At 47.1% G+C, this 21332-nt stretch overlaps 1 protein-coding gene across 3 annotated transcripts in view; it reads right to left on the bottom strand.

The window, feature by feature from the left end:
* The window catches only part of LOC138296086 (FERM domain-containing protein 6-like), a 1138137-nt gene that overhangs the window by 698390 nt on the left and 418415 nt on the right, over window positions 1-21332 (bottom strand). For all 3 annotated transcript variants that reach the window (XM_069234915.1, XM_069234916.1, XM_069234917.1), the window contains exon 5: window positions 4068-4254. In XM_069234915.1, the coding sequence (XP_069091016.1) occupies window positions 4068-4254 (187 nt within the window). The remainder of the gene's footprint in view (window positions 1-4067; window positions 4255-21332) is intronic.

Below are 21332 nucleotides of genomic sequence, written 5' to 3'. Positions count from 1 at the left end.
GACGGTTAGCCCTCCTCGAGCGCAGCGACGAAGTACTGAAAACACACGAAGCTCGCTGGCCTACTTTTTATCTTTTTTTCACAGAGCGATCTCGTTTTATTAAGTTTGTAAAATTTCTAAAAGTTTAAAATGCGTTTAAGGTTTTTATGCGCATTGTGTTATTGCCATCTAGTGGTCAAATTAGCAACAAGCGCTTTCATTCCTAATTAATTTCTGTTTGTTTACGCTGCTTGTACTAGTTGGATAGTATTTATATTGATTGATTACAATAGGGCAGGTGATTCAGTGGCATTCTTGTATATGTTAATCATAGTTGAGCAAGAGCCAGTATATTATGCACTCACCGGGTCTGTTTATTTATTCATTCGTTTGTCAGTGCAAATATCTCCATATACGTGTCTTCTAATGGCCTGGTTATTAGTGTACATTTGCTCGTTTGCTGATGCCTGCTGCACTTTAATTGGCAGCAAACGACCACGCAGTCGATCAGTTTTGTTCTTCACGTTCCACGGTGTGAATGTTTGCACATTACTGTGTCAAGCGCGAGCAGCCCATATCACGTTGAAAAGCTGGATTGGTGTTTCCCCCGGGTTTACACACAGATTTCTTTAATGTGAACTATAGCCAGCTGAAAGTCACGGACACCTTTATGGTGTCAATCAGGCAAATAAAAATCCTCTGCAATGTCATAATGGTGTGCACATCTGAGCTTTTTATTATTTTGATTATTTTTTGTTTCTGACATAATTATCAAAAGTATTAATACTACTAATACCCATTACATTAGCTATACTTATACTAATATAATTTTAATGCCAATGATAACGGCGTGGAGGGTATTACTACTACTACTACTAAAAAAAAAATGATAGCAATCTGTTCTGTAACCTCCTTGACAGAGGAAGGGTAAATAAAAACGTGCATTTCATCATAGGAGATAAGAGCAGCACGTTTCATTCAATTATTTGAAGTCTATGATTCTTTTAGGTATCATGACCTGTTCAGCAGCAAGCCTTCGGCTGGCGAAAATGTTTACAACATGAAAGCTCTCACAGGTGGTGAGTAATTGAAGGACTGGCAAACAACGTATTTTAAGTCTTAATTAAAAAAAAGGTACCTAGAGAATATCATAAATCTTATGCATACCCACAAGCAGACTGATCAGTAAGACAATTAGCTAACTATAGAACACATTAAAGGTTGCATTGCTGTCTGTTAGTGCTATGGCGAAAGACAATAACTCACTGAGTGAACTCTGATCCTTTTGTGCTGTGCAGTCATGAAAAACAATGACTCATTTAGTGACCTCTGATCCTTCCATCCATGCTTCTACATGCTAGTTCCATACAAACTGGACCTTGCCTTCGACAATGTGTCTCTGGTGCAGGTTTGGCATTCTTCCACTCTAATGCTGATTTTCTGTTGGTAAAACACAACAGGCGGGGAAGCCCTCTAGCCCAGCATGTGTTTAAGGCAAACATAGTAAGCAGCAAAGCAAATAAAAACATTTGCCATTTCAACTGACCAGAGTTCTCACTAGAAAAGAGTCAGTTGGAGCATAATGTCAAAATACGTGAATCGTATTCAGTATATATGCATTTTCGCTCAATACAATTCTATGAAACCTAATCAGGTGATAGAAAAATATTACTTTTAACAAAAACATAGAAAATGAGTAGGTGGCAGAATCTTCGCCTAGAGGAAGTGTGAGGCAACCTTGAGGGGAAGATATAATTCATGAATGCAATACTGAGTTAATTATTCTCCTAAAACCGTGCAACCAACTTCCAACTATCAAAACAAGATTACAATTTGCAGGAATGTGCACTCATACTACTCTAAATAAAATGGCTTCTGGGCCCTATATAGACATGTAACTTAGCATCATAATTGAGGCTCAAAGGGATTTCTGTTCAATAGGAAACAACAACCATATTTGAATATAAAATATATTGGTACACACAGTGATGTATGAAAAACAATAAAGATGAAGTGCATAAGTTGTGAATATGTTTTCATACTGTATTCTGGATTTTAGGGTCGAGCACACAAGCGTTCTGTCCCAGTTGTAATCTCTTTGGGCTTTTAACCACACCCATGTCACACCTGTCACTTTCATTTGTTCGTGGGCTTGACTTTTAAAATCCGCTTGATTTTATTAGTGAAAGGCATACAAACGTCATGACTTTTCCGGTGTTTGCCCTCTACGAGTACACCGGACAACTACTGAAAACATACAAGGCTCCATGTTTTCAGCATGGTTTCCGGACTACTTTATCTTTTTTTTTTCCACGCAGCGCCATTGCACTGGGTTTTATATCGCGAGAACGCAGTTTTAAAAAAAAAAAAAAATTTTAGCACGAACGTACTGCGTTTTACATAGTGCTATCACGCTCATTTTTTTTTCTTTGAATTTGTGTGGCAAGAAAAGTCCAGTTAGGAGTCTAAATCACTAATAGCTTTAACTCAAGAAAATGCGAGACCCATTGCATTGCAAATGCTTGTTAGTCCTGTAATCGCATCACCAACATTTTTTCTGGTCTGTGGTCAGCCAATCAGATCTCTCTGTACCTTGCGACTAGAACAGGTCCTGCAATACTAAAATGGCCAATGGGAGAAAAAGCTCCTTCTGCCAATCAGAGGACTCTATTTTTTACATTTTCAGTACTGTCCAGATATACCTATTTTATAACCCCCTTGTGACCAACCAGTGCACCTCTTTAAATGCAAATTTCTTGCAATTTTCAATTGGGAAATTAGATACTTTGCTATTTGTGGTAGATGTGGAACACAGAGGCAGCTGGCCATCCCTATAACACATCTGCTGTGATTCAATGACTGTGGCACATAAATGACTGAGGTAGGTTCTAGCATAGGTAGTTACTTCCAAGTTCAATTATCATAGCAGAATTGAACGAGGAAGCACAGTGGGTGTTAAACACACAGTTATTTCAGATTCAGTCACTGAGTCCCACTCCCTGGGTCCATTAGGTATGCAGGTGGTAATTTCAAGATTCTAGATAGCAAGACTTCCAGTTAATATATGGATTTTGTGGGCTTAAAGGCAGTGGATGGTGATTCACACTTTACAGTTACTCCTCTTTCCAAAGCAAAATGCTCCAAAATATTCCTTTACCCAACATGGCTTATGTAGCAAATGGCAAGGGCGGACAGATAGCACCCTGTAGTTGGGAGTGAGAGCAAGTCTCTCAGGAGATTCTGCCAAGGCCAAACCTGACTAGAGTGACAACTCCAATTGCCCTAAAGACAACCTAATCTTGGGAAGATTTAGAATTTATGCACCCAGCCAAGGCAAGAGCAGCAGGATGTTGGTGTTAATGCTCCCGAGTTCACTTGGGAAATGAAGAGGTAGTAGACAAGACTGAACTGCTTCTAGAATTGACAGTAACCAGCATCTGAAAGGAATATCAAGGAGACAAGGATTTACAATTCAATGTATGCCCCCATTAAAAGTTTGCCGGCTTTTGGTGCAGGGATACTGGAGAACCAGATTACCCGATTATAAACCAAGATCACCTCATCAAAATCCAGTAATTATGAGGTGTCTCCTGGGAATTGAGAATAATCGCATGGACCCAAAGATACCAGGTTATCTTCTATGAAGTATTTCCCTGTTCAGGGCAGAAAACCAGAGAGATTTTCTGTATACAGTGAGCAGGCAGAAAGTGTCAGCAGGAGGGCCAATGAGGATCGGGGACTTGAGACATTGTGAATGTTTTAAGCTCATTTCTAGATCATTACACTGCAAAATAATCTTTTCTGTAACACATCACTATAAAGACTAAACTGCTTTTTTATATTTGTAATAAAGAATCATTCATCTGGTAGTGAAATGTCAGACATAAGTAGTATGAAAGCATGGAAATGTCGTGTACGAACAAACGGAAAACTTGGTATCTATGCATATACATTCTATTTGCAGGCAATCTGAAAACATTCTGTATTTTAAAACACACTATACTGAAATTTCAATGATTACCGGACAGACTTCGTTTTAAGACTCCACATTGCACTATGGCACAGAAGCACGTATCAGTCTTTCTTACCCACTGTGGAAAGTATGCTTGGGGGTCAAAATACTTCCCGTCAGGTTCATTTTTTTTTAAATCACCAAAGTCAGCCTGCAGCCCGTACGCCGCCAACAGGAAGTACACTTCCTCCTTCTTTGTGCACTGGGATCTCAGCACCTGTTCCTTGAGGTGGCAGTAGTATAAATGTCTTGCTACTTTGTCACTATTGTTGGAGACAAAACCAAACCTCATGGTTACTTATTATATCTTTTATTCTTCTTCTGCAAAATTAGCCTAAAAAAAAAGTAAATATTTTGCAGGTTCACATAATTATATTTTCCCAAAAAGTACACCAGCTAATTGAGCATTGCAACTCATGAAATTAATGACAGAACCACTATTTGCGTTGAAAGAGATTTAAAAGACGAGGATTCAATTTTCACTGTCCTCGTGAGGAGTCCCACCACCACCTTCTGGGGTGATTTGTGTACAAATTGCTTGATTTGATGAGAACATATTATTCACCAATTGTGTTAATTAATTGTGCAAAAAGACAGCAACGCATATCCAAAACTGAGCCTTGTCTGAAGAAGGCATAGCCTCTTCTTCACCACTACCTCTGGACTAAGACTTCCTGGAACACTAAGGCCCTCAACATAACATTGGTGGTAAAAAACGCCTACCGTCGCAGTGACAGCCGCCAAAAGACTGTTGTAGCTGTTACCAGCCGCCTGCCATAATATGACCACAGCCGGATTTCCGCCAGAAGGATGGCGGAAATCTGGCTGAGGCCATGCTGGCGGAAGGCGGTAAGGTGGCGCTGCTGCCAGCAGCAGCACCACGGCAGTAGTCTGCCGCCGGCCGTATTATGAGAATTAATACAGCCTGGCGGTGTTCTGCTGGCGGACGCTGCTGCTGGCAGCAGCGCCCTGTCTCCTGCGGGAGGACCTTCTGGACACAGGTAAGTGGGTGATTCGACAGGGGAGGGGGGTGGGGTGTTGTGTGTGTGAGTGGGTGGGTGTGTGTATGTGGGTGGGTGTGTGTATGTCTGTGCATGTGTGTATGCGGGTGTGTGTTGCATGTGCATGATTGGGGTGTGAGTGCGTGTATGTTGAGTTGTGTGGATGTGTTTCTGAGTGTAAGTATGTAAGTGTGTGCGGATGTATGTGTGAACGGATTTATGCATGCCTGGATGAATGTGGGAATGGGTGTGTGTATGTGCGTGGGTGAAGGGAGGGGCGTGTATGGAGGGGGGTATGGAGAGGAAGGGAGGGGTGGGGGGACTGTGGAGGGGGTGGGAGATGGGGAAGACCCCTATCAGTGACTGGGAAGGGATTACCGGTTGCTGATAGTGCCTACCGCCATGGTTTTTGTGGTGATAAGGAGGCCATGAAAACCATGGCGGTAGGTGGGGTCATAATCCCGCAGGCGGTACAGTGATGGCCACCGGGCTGGAGATTGATGTCAAACCGCCAATGTCATAATATGGAAGAAAGTACCGTCAGCCTGTTGGCAGTACTTTCCTCCATATTATTGCCGACCGCCAGGGTCGTAATGACCCCCTAAGAACTGAGGTTGAGGCATAACCGCTAGGCGCTGCTTACACTCATTTGTAACAATATCACTTGGCACTAAGAGAAAGGGAATTTTACATGTCCTAAAAATTGCTTTTAAAGATGAGCAGAATTACTCTTCCAGCAAAAGAGGGAAAGCGGGGCAACAACACACATGTCAACATTTTAAAAGAGGAAAGGGGGAGATTCTGACAAATTAAATGGGACAATGTATTTTAACAATTGGCTTCTATTCAAGGAGGGGCGATTTCAGGAGGAAGACAGCCAAAATAAAGCAATTTTGTCACTTCAAAAATGTTGTGCCTTCTGCCTGAATCGGGTCTATTGGCATGTATGCAACAAGTCTGTTGTATTGTTCTTTGTTTATTTCATACTTTCCCTTTATGGAACTTAGAACCTATTTCTATTCCACTTCATTCCTGGAATGAAACTGGTGACTGATTTCAGACAGCTCTGGAGGAATGCTGCTTCTGCTGTTCCTTGTGGGCCTCGAAGGGCCGGTGAGGACAACCAGCTGTTGACATACGTGTTAATAAAGTCATACGTTTATGGTGTACACACCATATGTTGCTTTTTGGATTTATGTTCATCCTATCTCACCACTCACCCACTTTGTGAGATTATAATCCTACAGATGGGGATGTTAAACACTCAGTCCATGTTTAAATAAATTAAAAAACTTGCAGACTATTTTCCCAGTCTTGCAAAATCTAGTCTATGGCTGGTAGAATTGTGGATGATCTCACCCAGTCGGGTGACAATCCTGCTCCCCCAATGCAACAACCCCTCAAACATGACAGAATCTAATGGTGAGGTGAATTAGTTTCAGAGTTGTGGGGTAATTCTGAAAGCCATTCTACTCACACTCATCTCTCAAAATTACATTTTCCCTTACTGGAAAGGTATGCTGGCATTTACAGTTTCTTCTCTACAAGATACAAGAAAACAATAAGGGCCTAATCGCTTGTAACATCACAACCATACATGTTTCTTTCTGGATAAAAGAACCACTAATATTTTAGTATGCATTGGTCACCATTTTAGTATATTTAGCCTTCGGTTTGAGAATTAGTTTGACATAGCTATATATGTTCACCATGTGTCTGATTGCACAGAGTATCATCCAGATCCTCAGCATTTACTTAATGCCTACCCTACTATTACACAGAACAAAGCACACCACTCACTATTAACATACCCTTCAAGAGGTCCCTATATTAATCCTTTGCCCATCCACTGCATGATTCTACCCTACCAACATTTCAACCCTTTTTCGATAGACCATTCACTTCAGGAACCATCTTTTACCAAGTTCCAGAATCTCATTCTCTGCTGGTACTTTTTTCACCATATGTGACAAATTGGGTTGTTGGTTGACTGGGATGTGAGCCCTTGTCAAGCTACTTTCTAAAAGTGTAATTTTCAAACTTGTAATGATAAATCCAACTTTACCATTAGAGGGTTTTTGATTACAAGTTCAGAGATACCAAGCATGAGATATTTACCAACTCTGGTTTAGTAATTAGAAAATATAAATTACAATAAGGAACACCCAATGTTAACCTATGGGAGGGGTAGGCTTCTCAGTAGTGAGTGTAGGAAAGTACCATCTTGCCTGGCATGTTACCCCCATATTTCACTGTATATATATTGTTTTAGTTGTATGTGTCACTGGAACCCTGCCAGTCAGGGCCCCAGTGCTCATAAGTGTGCCCTATATGTGTTACCTGTGTTATGACTAACTGTCTCACTGAGGCTTTGCTAATCAGAACCTCAGTGGTTATGCTCTCTCATTTCTTTCAAATTGTCACTAACAGGCTAGTGACCAATTTTACCAATTTACATTGGCATACTGGAACACCCTTATAATTCCCTAGTATATGGTACTGAGGTACCCAGGGTATTGGGGTTCCAGGAGATCCCTATGGGCTGCAGCATTTCTTTTGCCACCCATAGGGAGCTCTGACAATTCTTACACAGGCCTGCCACTGCAGCCTGAGTGAAATAACGTCCACATTATTTCACAGCCATTTTTCACTGCACTTAAGTAACTTATAAGTCACCTATATGTCTAACCTTCACCTGGTAAAGATTGGGTGCTAAGTTACTTAGTGTGTGGGCACCCTGGCACTAGCCAAGGTGCCCCCACATTGTTCAGGGCCAATTCCCCGGACTTTGTGAGTGCGGGTACACCATTACACGCGTGCACTACATATAGGTCACTACCTATGTGTAGCTTCACAATGGTAACTCCGAATATGGCCATGTAACATGTCTAAGATCATGGATTTGCCCCCTCTATGCCATCCTGGCATTGTTGGCACAATCCCATGATCCCACGGGTCTGTAGCACAGACCCGGGTACTGCCAAACTGCCTTTTCAGGGGTTTCACTGCAGCTGCTGCTGCTGCCAACCCCTCAGACAGGTTTCTGCCCTCCTGGGGTCCAGCCAGGCTTGGCCCAGGAAGGCAGAACAAAGGACTTCCTCAGAGAGAGGGTGTTACGCCCTCTCCCTTTGGAATAAGGTGTTAAGGCAGGGGTGGAGTAGCCTCCCCCAGCCTCTGGAAATGCTTTCATGGGCACAGATGGTGCCCATTTCTGCCTAAGGCAGTCTACACCGGTTCAGGGACCCCTCAGCCCTGCTCCGGCGTGAAACTGGACAAAGGAAAGGGGAGTGACCACTCCCCTGACCTGCACCTCCCCTGGGAGGTGCCCAGAGCTCCTCCAGTGTGCTCCAGACCTCTGCCATCTTGGAAACAGAGGTGCTGCTGGCACACTGGACTGCTCTGAGCGGCCAGGGCCAGCAGGTGACGTCAGAGACTCCTTCTGATAGGCTCCTTCAGGTGTTGCTAGCCTATCCTCTCTCCTAAGTAGCCAAACCGTTTTTTCTGGCTATTTAGGGTCTCTGCTTTGGGGAATTCCTTAGATAACGAATGCAAGAGCTCATCCGAGTTCCTCTGCATCTCTCTCTTCACCTTCTGCCAAGGAATCGACTGCTGACCGCACTGGAAGCCTGCAAAACTGCAACAAAGTAGCGAAGATGACTACTGCAACTCTGTAACGCTGATCCTGCCTCCTTCTCGACTGTTTTCCTGGTGGTGCATGCTGTGGGGGTAGTCTGCCTCCTCTCTGCACTAGAAGCTCCGAAGAAATCTCCTGTGGGTCAACGGAATCTTCCCCCTGCAACCGCAGGCACCAAAGAACTGCATCACCGGTCCTCTGGGTCTCCTCTCAGCACGACGAGCGAGGTCCCTCGAATCCAGCAACTCTGTCCAAGTGACTCCCACAGTCCAGTGACTCTTCAGTCCAAGTTTGGTGGAGGTAAGTCCTTGCCTCCCCACACCAGACTGCATTGCTGGGAACAGCGTGTTTTGCAGCTACTCCGGCTCCTGTGCACTTTCCGAGGGAATCCTTTGTGCCCAGCCAAGCCCGGGTCCACGGCACTCTAACCTGCATTGCACGACCTCCTGAGTTGTCCTGCGGCGGCGTGGGACTCCTTTGTGCAACTTCGGGTGAGCACCGTTTCACTCCACTTCGTAGTGCCTGTTCGGCACTTCTGCGGGTGCTGCCTGCTTCTGAGAGGGCTCCTTGTCTTGCTGGGCGCCTCCTCTGTCCCCTGACGTAAGTGGCAACATCCTGGTCCCTCCTGGGCCACAGCAGCACCCAAAAACCCCAACCGCGAGCTTTGCAGCTCGTAAGGCTTGTTTACGGTCTTTCCGCAGGAAAACACTTCTGCACGACTCTCCACGGCGTGGGACATCCATCCTCCAAAGGGGAAGTTTCTAGCCCTTGTCGTTCTTGCAGAATCCTCAGCTTCTACTGTCCAGTAGCAGCTTCTTTGCACCCACAGCTGGCATTTCCTGGACTTGGTCCCCTTGTTCCACAGGTACTCTCGTCTGGAAATCCATCGTTGTTGCATTGCTGGTGTTGGTCTTTCCTGCAGAATTCCCCTATCACGACTTCTGTGCTCTTTGGGGAACTTTAGTGCACTTTGCACTCACTTTTCAGGGTCTTGGGGTGGGCTATTTTTCTAACCCTCACTGTTTTCTTACAGTCCCAGCGACCCTCTACAAGGTCACATAGGTTTGGGTTCCATTCGTGGTTCGCATTCCACTTTTGGAGTATATGGTTTGTGCTGCCCCTATACCTATGTGTTCCTATTGCAACCTATTGTGATTCTACACTGTTTGCATTACTTTTCTTGCTATTACTTACCTAATTTTGGTTTGTGTACATATATCTTGTGTATATAACTTATCCTCATACTGAGGGTACTCACTGAGATACTTCTGGCATATTGTCATAAAAATAAAGTACCTTTATTTTTAGTAACTCTGTGTATTGTGTTTTCTTATGATATTGTGCATATGATACCAGTGGTATAGTAGGCGCTTTACATGTTTCCTAGTTCAGCCTAAGCTGCTTTGCCATAGCTACCTTTTATCAGTCTAAGCATCCTATTGTAACTATACATTGTTTGCACTGTTTTCTATTACTATACTGCATATTTTTGGTATTGTGTACATATATCTTGTGTATATTTGCTATCCTCATACTGAGGGTACTCACTGAGATACTTTTGGCATAGTGTCATAAAAATAAAGTACCTTTATTTTTAGTATATCTGTGTATTGTGTTTTCTTATGATATTGTGCATATGACACTAGTGGTACTGTAGGAGCTTCACTCGTCTCCTAGTTCAGCCTAAGCTGCTCTGCTAAGCTACCATTATCTATCAGCCTAAGCTGCTAGACACCCTATACACTAATAAGGGATACCTGGGCATGGTGCAAGTACCCCTTGGTACGCACTACAATCCAGTCCAGCCTCCTATAGTGAGAAAATTGATTTGGGAGTTTTTCACTACAAGGACATGTAAAACTAAAAGATACCTGTCCTTTTAATCACACAGCACCCTGCCCTATAAGCTACCTAGGACCTACCTTAGGGGTGATATTTGTGTAATAAAAGGGGAGTTTGAGGCTTGGAAAGGGGTTTTAAATGCAAAGTCGACATGGCAGTGAGACACTGCCTTGAGACTGCAATGACAGGCCTGGGACAGCTTTTAAGGTGATAACTAAGTGGATGGCACAATAGGTGCTGGGTGCCCACTGGTAGCATTTAATGTACAGGCCCTGGGTATATGGTATACCAATTTATGAGCGACTTTTATGTAAATTAAGTATGCCAACCAGGTGTATGCCAATCAAACCATGTTTAGGGGAGTGAGAAAGTGCATACTAGCACTGGTTAGCTGTGGTAAGGGTCACACGGTCCTAAGTCCAAAAATGCACACAAGATGGAGGCAAGTTGGCAACATGTTTGGGGGAAGACCACCCTAAGGCTGACAGGTCCAACAAAGGTCCACCCCCCAGCTGAAAGTGAGGAGAACTACCCATCCTCGTGGGAGTTCTCATCACTAAGGCAGAAAAACCCAGATAGACCATCAGCTCCCTTGGAAGTAACCTCCTAGAGATCAAGGTTACAGGTTGGTTTAGGCCACCATCATTAAGCTGTGATAGTATTGCCCCATGCCATGCTCGGAAGCATCTGTTTGGACCATAAATTATTTGGAAAAGTCAGGGGCCTTGAGCACAGGGGCTGGGCACACGGCCTGTTTTAGGGAGTCAAGAGCTTTCAGGCAGACCACCGTCCAGATCACCTTCCTTGGCTGCTTCTTTGAAGTCAGCTCAGTTAAGGGGACAACAATAGTGATATACCCCTTGGTGAATCTCCTCTAATAACATGTGAGTTCCAAGAAGGGCCTCACCTCAGTTTGATTATTTGAGGGCTTCCAGGCCAGAATAGTTGCTATTTAGGTCCGGAGGGGATGCATCTTACACCTGCCCACCAGGTGTCCACCAGGTGTCCTAAGTACACCACTGATCCCTGCCCTATCTGCCTCCTACTTGCCTTGATAGTAAGGCCTGCACTTTGAAGAGCCTGAAGCACTTCCTGGAGGTGGAAGAGTTGGCCCTTCCATCTGCTACTAAAGAAAGCTATATCATCTAAGTAGGTAGCACTGAAGGCCTCCATACCAGATAGTACACGGTTTACCATCCTCTGGAAGATGGCAGAAGCATTTTGCATACCAAAGGGCATCACTTTAAAATTAAAGTGGCCCTCTGAAGTGGAGAATGCTGCACTCTCATTAGCTCCCTTAAGCTAGGGCAATCTGCCAGTAGCTTGAGGTTAGATCAAAAGCACTCAGGAACTTGGCAGCCCATAATCTATTTAGCTAATCATCTCTAGGTATGGGGTGAGCAACAGCCTTAACGACTGAGTTGAGCCCCCTATTGTCCATACAGAACCGGAGTTCTGGGGCAGCACCCAGTTGGACAGCATTTGGTACCAGCACCATAGGGCTGGAGCAGGGGCTACTGGAGGGCTCAATCACCCCCAACTCCAACATCGTAGAGACTTCCTCTTTGATGCCAGCCCTCACTTTGCAGATAGCCTGTACTTCTTGTTTTTGACAGGGGGCTGTCTCCAGTATCAATGTCATGTACACAGATGTGTAAGCCCAGGAGTGAGGGAAAACAGAGAGGCAAACTGTACCAACAACTGGCAACAGTCCCTCTGCTGCTCTGGGGTCAGGGTAGGGGAGAAGTTTACACCCTCCACTGACCCATGTTGCTCTTTTGATGTTAGGCGGTCAGGGAGATGTTCACTTTCCACCTCCTCCCCATCATCTGTTACCATCAACATGGTGACCTCAGGCCTCTCATAGTGGGGTTTGAGACAGTTGATGAGAAGGACCATTGAGGGCTGCCTGGAGGTCTCGAGGTCCACCAAGTAGGTGGCATTCCCCTTCTTCTCAATTACCTCATAATGCCCAGTCTATTGGCCTTGGAGGGATCAGGATTCCACTGGCTCCGTCACCCACACTTTTTGTCCAGGCTGGAGCTCCACGGGGGTAGCCTTCTGGTCATACCACTGCTTCATCACCCCATGGCTGGCCTCCAAATTCTAAGAACCCTTCTCCCTGAACTTGGCCATTTGTTTTTTTAGGGTTGGCATATAGCTAACCGCATCCTGGGGAGATTTCTTGGAGGCTTGCTCCCAATTCTGCTTTGCCAGACTGAGAGGTCTCCTTAAAGGGTGACCATACAGAACCTCAAACAGGCTGAATCCAACCCTCCTCTGTGGTACCTCCCTGAAAGCACTGAGCAGACATGATAAGAGGACATTCCACTTCCACCTCAGGGAGTCAGGCTGGCCCCCAATCATGTCCTTCAGGGTCCTGTTGAGCCTCTCAACAAACAAATTGGTTTGTGGATGATAGGGTGTGGAGAACTTATAGGTAACTCCACACTCCTTCCACACAGATAGTATACATGCTGACAAAGTTGGTGCCCGTGTCAGACACAACTTCTTTGGGGAAACCCACCATGGTAAAAATACCCATTTGGGCTCTAGCTACTGCAGGTGCAGTTCTCAGACGTATGGCCTCTGGATATCTTGTAGCATGGTCCACCAAGACCAGGATAAACCTGTTGCCAAAGGCTGTCTTGGGATTCAGGGACCCAATAATATCAATGACCACCCATTCAAAGGAGGTGCCAACAACAGAAAAGGGTTGCAGGAGAGGTTTCAGCTTCTTCTCTGTCATCCCACTGGCCTGTCAGGTCAAGCAAGTCCTGCAAAATGCATCTGAGGACACTTTCATCCTGGGCAAGAAAAAGCGGGGGCAAGCCTGGCAAAGGTCTTGTCCTGTCCAAGATTTTCCGGCAGGGGAATCTCAGAAGCTAATTTCAGTAGAAAAGTCCTGTAGTATTGGGGGACGAATAGTGCTTTTGTTGCCCCATGCAGAGGTGCCTTGGGTTCAATGGACAGGAGGTAATTCTCCCAATAAATGAAGTGATCTCTAGAGGTTTCACCATCTGCATGAGATTCAGCTTGCTGTCTCAAGCCCTCCAAGGTTGGGCACTCCATCTCTGCTTGACAGAACTCTTCCGTGGTAGGTCTCCATCTGCTGGCCATCCAGCAAGCTCAGGCAGGTCACCAAGGGAGGCAATGCCCTCCTTAGTGGGCTCCGGGGCTGCCTCCTCTAGTGCCCCATCCATCTCCTTTGGGAGACAACAGGGGCTGCTTTCCCATGTCCCCTACCCTTCCCTCTCCTAGTAGCTGTCTGGGTGATTTTTCCAGATTCCAGACCTTCTTGAACCTTTCTGGGCAGCCATGGACCTGGTGGTCACGCAGACCTACTCAGGCAACCCCAACATATCCAGGTGGGACCTCAGCTCCACTTCCTTCCCGGCAGCGTGCTCCAGGTCATTTCCTAGTTGGTAGTCTACAGGCATGGCAGGGCTCTCCGTGACTTTCAGAAGACCTGAGACCCCCCCTCCCCCAACACACTCAAAGGGAACTAGAGCCACAGGGTAGTGGCTCTCCCAGTTGTCTGCTACTACAACCAGGTGGAATGTATTGCGAATGACTTGCTCTGAGGACACCAGATGACACCTTACCATAGTCATACTGGCTCCTGTGTCCCTCACAGCCTCTGCCCATTGATGTTGACCTAAAGCCTTTACCTTGCAGTATTGGAAGGCATGTGGGATTTGAGTACCATGTAATCATCATCCAGGGACACTAGGGTAAGCTCACTTTCTTTCCCCCTACTAACTGGGGCCATCTCCTCCCCAAACACTATATTAACCAACTCTGGGGGTTTACCTCCAGTGGGAGGCGGTGCCCCTTTGGGGAACTTCGGTCACCCTTGTAGTGCCCATATTCATAACAATCATAGCACTTGAGGTTGGATTTATTCTTGTCTGAGAAGCCTTTCTTCTGGTGGCCAGATTGGGATTGGTACCCTCTTCCCTGATAACTATTTTGGGGGCCTTAAGATGGCTCCTTCTTTTTATCTCCCTCCTCTTTCTTCTGGTGGAAACTCTGACCACCCTTTTGGGAGTCCTGTCATGATGTCTTTTTGGACACTCTGGTGCTGGCCCAGAGGTCCACCTCCTCAGCAACCTTTCTGGGGTCAGCCAGCTTGCAGTCTACCAGGTGTTGGTGCAGCTCTGTCAAGCAGCTATTGAGCATGTGCTCCCTCAGAATCAGGTTGTACAGACTAATGAAATCATCTACCTTGCTGGCCCTCAACCAGTCCTTCAGTGCATTGCTGGCATAATCAGTTAGGTCCACCCAAGACTGGTTTGAGAGTTTGTGGCTTTCTCTAAACGTTTGCCTGTATTTCTTAAGGAAATTTCTCAACATTCACCCCCAGTACAGAGATCTGATCCTAAATCCATAGCTTTTTTGCTACCCATGCCATTCCAGTTTGGACCCAGCCATATGCAAATCAGTCTTGAACCTGTTGTCCATGGGAACAGTCCAGCCCAAACTGCCCGGCCAGGTCTTCCCTGAACTGGAAACAAGCATCATGGGGCTGGTTTTGGGGTATCACCCGATCCTCAGCCAGGCTAGCTTGAATCCAGGGGCATGGGGAGTACGGACCCACATCTGGGCATACCCTTCCCACTTAGGGTGACAAATGCAAAATGAAAAGACAGGGAACAGGGACAAGAGTGATTTGCATATGGCTGGGTCCAAACTGGGGTGGCATGAATTGATGGATTAAACCCAGATCTGCGACTGGGAGTGAATGTATGATTGGTTCCGGATTCCGTCCATCATGTGTGTCTGTTTACTTTTAGAAAGTTGGCATTATCTTGCCTTTAGCCCCCTGTGCCTGCAGCCTGCCTTACGTCACATGCCTGGGTGTAACTGACAGTTGAGATGTTGTGAATTCATCTAAACAGTCATACAATAGTGAGATTATCAAAGCTTGAATGGGCCATTAACGTGCTTGATGGGGAGAGGGGTATGCTGGCTGGATCTAAGCATACCCCCACATAAAACTGAATGGGTTGAGATTCGCTGCCATACAGTAGGCTTCACAACTCTGTATTGTCAGTGCAGAACCTAGGTCCCAGGGTAGGGGAGGCAAGGCATTCCTGAAAACGTCTCCGGTCTCGGAGAAGGGCACCAGGGTATCAAAATAGGGCTCTCGGACCTACTTCTTAATTTACTACTGGACCTGCAGAAGGACTCTCAGAGTACTTCCTGTTGCTGTGACCTGCTGTGCTTTGAACCAGACTACATGTGTACCTGGAAGGACTGCGTTGCTGCCTGAAGCCTGCCTTGGACCTTTAGAGGCCAGCCCTGCAGTGGAGCCCTGAAGCTTCAACTGTACCCTGGACTTCAGAAATGGCTTGAAGAGATAGTTTAGCTGCCCCCGTCTATTTAGAGCTACATGGACTTAACAGGCTCTCACCATCTTGAACCCACACCTGGACCCAGCTTGAGTGAGTCTTTAACCCCCAATAGGTCTCAATTCACACCTGGACTTTTGGTACTGGTGCTAAAGGTGCCCAGGTGGCCATTTTCTAAAACTGAAGACTTGCTATTTTGAACCTTAAAATTTAACAATTCATAACTCCAGTTCTACTGAGTAGATTTTTGATGGTTGTGGTGTCAAATGTCCTCTATTTGTCTAAGCTGGATTGGGATTCTTACTGTGTTGTGTTATCACTGTATTGCTGTTTGTATGCTGCATAAATACTTACTCATTGCCTCTGAGCCTGACTGCATTTTGTGCCGAGCTACCCAGAGTTAAGCACATGTTAAATTATTGACTTTTTGTGGTTCACCCTGTAAGTGATTGGGGCTGTTGCTTGACCAGGGCTCACACCCCAGTCAACCAACAACCCAAATTCTCCCACGGGTGTTCAGTGGTGTCGATCAGGACTTGCTTTTGTGCAGTACCATACAGTGATCTGTGTTACACACAAATTCCAGATAAATAATTTGGCATCAGAACTGATTTTCTTTAAATTACCCTTAGTTTCCATTGGCTTTTTTTGTTTTTTCTAAATTTAAGTAACCCTACCATCCTCTACTACCATGGAGATGAAGCTGATAAATGTTGACAGACTCACCAAGGTTGAGCTGCAAAAGATCTGCACGGAGAGGGGGCTGAATTTGGCCAAGAAAGTTTCTGAGGTGGACCTACAAATAGCCCACTAAGCCTATTAGGCAGTCAAGAGGCTGCAAGCAGCAACAGAGGAGGATTATCCAAAAGGGGGCATGGGACCAGATAAGAAAGAGAACCTAGTCCCAGAGGAGAACCCAGAACTGCGGGAGGAACTCCCATGCCCCCAGGAGGAGAATCAGGATACCCGGGATGGGGCAGGGAGCAGTGTATCTTCCACAGGCCTGTCACAAGTAGAGTTGGAGGACAGGAGGGAGGAAAGGAAGCTCAAGCTAGAGAACTGGCCAGACTAAGGGTGCAGAGAAAAAAAGATCATGCTGGCTCATGAACTGGGTCTGAAGGAGTTGGACACAAAAGCCAAGCAACTGGAGTCCAACAGCAGTGGTGACAATGAATCAGCAGTTTCTACTGGAGAGATGAGAATCTGCATACCCAAAGACTTGGTGCCCAGTTATGGGAAGGGATGATATAGATAAATGGCTTTCATCCTTTGAGGTAGCCCTGAGAGTATATAGGGTTCCAGAGTAGTACTGGGAGGAGGTTGCCTGTGGAAGCATATGTCTCCGGGGGTGAGGGATACACTCCTGACACTAGATGTAGAGGACCAGATCAGGTATGCCCCATGAAGGCCATCCTTCATTCTAAATTTGGGTTGACCCTTGAGAGCTAGCCTGGGTGAGGCGGGGTGAGACCCCAAAACCGGTCCCAGGATGCTTGTTTCCAGTCCAGGGAAGAGCAGGCCTGCCAGTTCGGGCTAGACTCTTCCCATGGAAAACAGGGTCAAGACTGGAATGGCATGGGCAGAAAAAAACAATGGATTTAGGCCCATATCTCTGTACTGGGGATGAATGTTTGACATTGTTCAACATTCCATCCATTGCTTGTTATTTTTCCATCTGTCGCCCTAAGCGTGAAGGGCATGAGTAGGAAAGTGCTACTGTTGGCATGGTTAACCCCCCTCCACTTGATGCCTAGTGTTGATGCCATCTTTGACTGAAAGTGTGCTGGGACCCTGCTAACCAGGCCCCAGCACCAGCGTTCTTTCCCTAAAACTGTACCTTTGTTTCCACAATTGGCACAGCCTTGGCACACAGTTAAGAACCCTGTAAAAGGTACCCATGGTACCAAGGGCCCTGTGGCCAGGGACGGTCCCTAAGGGCTGCAGCATGTATTATGCCACCCTGGGGGACCCCTCACTCACCCCATGCACACTGCCTTGCAGCTTCTGTGTGCATGTGAGGAGAAAAAGGCAAAGTCAACATGACAAACCTCTCAGGGTGCCATGCCCACAAACCACAGCCTGTGGCATAGCTAAGTCATCCCTCTAGCAGGCCTTACAGCCCTAAGGCAGGGTGCACTATACTACAGGTGAGGGCATAGCTGCATGACCAATATGCCCCTACAGTGTCTAAGTCCATTCTTAGATATTATAAGTGCAGTGTAGCCATAGTGAGTATATGGGCTGGGAATTGGTCATTACGAACTCCACAGCTTCACTGAATACTTGGAAGGTTGGTATTGAACTTGTCAGCGCAATAAACCCACACTGATACCAGTGTGGGATTTATTGAAAAATGCACACAGAGGGCATCTTAGAGATGCCCCCTGTATGTTAGCCCAACTGCTAGTGTAGGACTGACCGGCCTGTGCCCGCCTGCCACTTTCAGATGAGTTTCTAACCACATGGGGTGAGTGCCTTTGTGCACTCTGTGGTTAGAAACAAGCCCTGCCCTGGGTGGAGGTGCTTCACACCTCCCCCTGCAGGAACTGTAACACCTGTTGGTGAGCCTCAAAGGCTCAAGCCTTGGATTACAGTGCCCCAGGGCACACCAGCTAGTGAAGATGACCGCCCAACCCACGGGACAAAGCCCCACTTTTGGCAGCAAGTCCAGGAGAAATATTAGGGAAAACACAGTGGAGTGACCACCCCAGCCAGGACCACCCCTAAGGTGTCCAGAGCTGAGGTGACCCCCTCCTTGCAGAATCGTCTATCTTGGTATGAAAGACAGGGACCAATAGGGATAGGAAGGTGACCCCTCCCTAAAGGGAGTGGGTGGAAGGAGGGTGTAGCCACCCTCAAGGACAGTAGCCTTAGGCTACTGCCCTCTGACCCCTAACACGCCCCTAAATCTAGAATTTAAGGGCCTCCTTGAACCCAGCACACCAGATTCTCGGCGACCTACAAGAAGGACTGCTAAGCTGAAAACCCCACCAGAGAAGAAGGAAAACAACAACTGCTTTGGCACTAGCCCTACCGGCCTGTCTCCTGCTTCAGAGAACCTGCAAAAAGACCAGCAATGCATCCAGCGGGCCCAGCAACCTAGCCAACTCCAGAGGACTGCCCTGCACCCAAAAGGACCAAGAACTCCCGAGGACAGCAGCTCTGTCTGAAAGAAACCTACAGCTAAGGACTCCCACCTCACTCCAGATGCGTGAGTCCTGACCCCTGTGCACCCCACGTCCACGGCCCGTATCCAGGTGGTCCACCCAGCAAGAACAGGTCCCCAGGTGATTGGGAGCAAGAGCCCACCATAGGATGACCCCTCCAAACCTCCACAACGACGCCTGCAGAGGGAATATAAAGGACCCCCCTGACCACAAGCTCTGGAGGAAGATATCTGATGCCTAAAGGACACCCTGCACCCGCAGCCCCCAGGCCTTGGAGAACCTGACCCCCAGTGCAGTATCAACCAGCAGGTGGCCCTCTTCCCTGTCCAGCCGGTGATTTGCCCGAGAAGTCTCCCCCTGGACCTCGTCTGCAGCCTCTGAGTGACCCCTCGGGTCCCCTCATAGATTTGCATTGAAAACCCGACGCCCTGTTTGCACCCTGCACCCGGCCGCTGAGGGTGTCTGTTTGGTGCCTACTTGGGGCCCCTCCAGTGCTTTCTTGGCTGGCTGACCGGATTCCGAGTATCCCCCTGTCTCCACAGGAGCCCACATTAACTTGGTGCCTCTCTGACCTCTGCACCCGACCGGGCCATGTTGCTGGTGGTGGGTGTTTGGGCGTAACTTGAACCCAAACGACGGACTACCTAAAACCTGGAGATAGGAACCGTAACTTGAATAATTACCTGTAAAACTATACTATCTTTTCTTCCCCCAGAAACTGCTGAAAATTGCATTGTCATCTTTAAAAATAACTTTTTGCCATTTTGAAGAAAACTGTATACATTGTTGATTCCATTCAAAGTCCTGATTATATCTATCCAAAGTACCTTTCATTTTATGTATTGACCTGCAAACTGAATCTTGTGTTGTAGAAATAAATGAACAAAACATATTTTTCTATTTAAAATCCTAATTGTCTGGAGTTAAGCCATTATGGGGGTCATTACAACCCTGGCGGAACAGGCTGGCGGTGCTTCCCATGGCATTACGACCGTGGTGGAAGCGCCGCGTTCGCACCGCCGGTTTACCGCCGGTTTACCGCCACTTCAGTCCTGGCAGTTTTAATCCGCCAGGGCAGCGCTGCCCAGGGGATTACGAGTCCCCTACCGCCAGCCTTTTCCACCAGGAAAAGGCTGACTGTATGGGGAGTTGCGGGGCCCCTGGGGGCCCCTGCACTGCCCATGCCATTGGCATGGGCACTGCAGGGGCCCCCTGACACGGCCTGTGCAGCTTTTCACTGTCTGCTATGCAGACAGTAAAAAGCGCGACGGGTGCAACTGCACCCATCGCAGAGCAGCAACACTGCCGGCTCCATTTGGAACCGGCTCCTGTGTTGCGGCCGTGATCCCCGCTGGGCCAGCGGACAGAAACCAGGTTTCCGCCCGCTGGCCCATCAGGGATCTCAAAATGACCGCCAAGGTTGTAATGAGGGCCTAAGTGTGTGTGTCTTCTTTTGCTTGTGTGTGTACAACACATGCTTAACACTACTCTCTGATAAGCCTAACTGCTTGACCACACTACCAAAAATAGAGCATTACTATGATCTATTTTTGCCTCTGTCAAGCCTCTGGGGAACCCCTGGACTCTGTGCACAGTATGGCCCTCAGGGATAATGTGGAGTTATGACTGCCAACAGGCTGGCAGTACATACGGCCACATTATGAGATTCTCCACTCATACCGCCATGGTGGTATGAGCCACCAGGCCCGAGATGTCTATATCCAGCCTGGCGGCCGACATAGTGCCACCCATAGTATTATGAGCCAGTCTACCACCATGGTTATCGTGGCGTTATTGGTAGGCAGCTCCCCACCCCCACAGCCACACACATCACTCCCTCCCCCCACTAGTCACAGCACCCCTTACCCCACACACCCCTTCCCCGCATACACGCACACAGACACCCATATGCACCACGCGTACACCCATTCACTTACACTGGCAGATACACATTCATTAACACACTGGCATACATGCATTCATACATGCATACTTCCAGACATACTCACACACATTCTTACACACAATCACACTGGCATGCAGACACGCACTCAGTTCACCATTCTTACACACATTCACTCACACACATACAACCACGCAAACAACATAACACACAGACTCATTCACACACACACTCACACATTCATGCACACACTAAGATACACATATACAAAACCCCGACCCTCCCACACCCTCCCCTGTCGAACACCCGCCTTACCTTGTCCGGCGAGGAGGTCATCCGGCAGGGAATGGAAAGGGGCACTGCTACCACCAGCAGCGCCCCACCAGCAGAACACTGCCAGGTCGTATTACTGGTCATAATAAGTCTGTGGCGTTCTACTT

This window comes from Pleurodeles waltl, chromosome 5, assembly GCF_031143425.1.
Source record: "Pleurodeles waltl isolate 20211129_DDA chromosome 5, aPleWal1.hap1.20221129, whole genome shotgun sequence".
Taxonomy (NCBI): domain Eukaryota; kingdom Metazoa; phylum Chordata; class Amphibia; order Caudata; family Salamandridae; genus Pleurodeles; species Pleurodeles waltl.
Note: the sequence above shows the minus strand (reverse complement) of the source record. Positions and strands in the feature narration are given on the sequence as shown.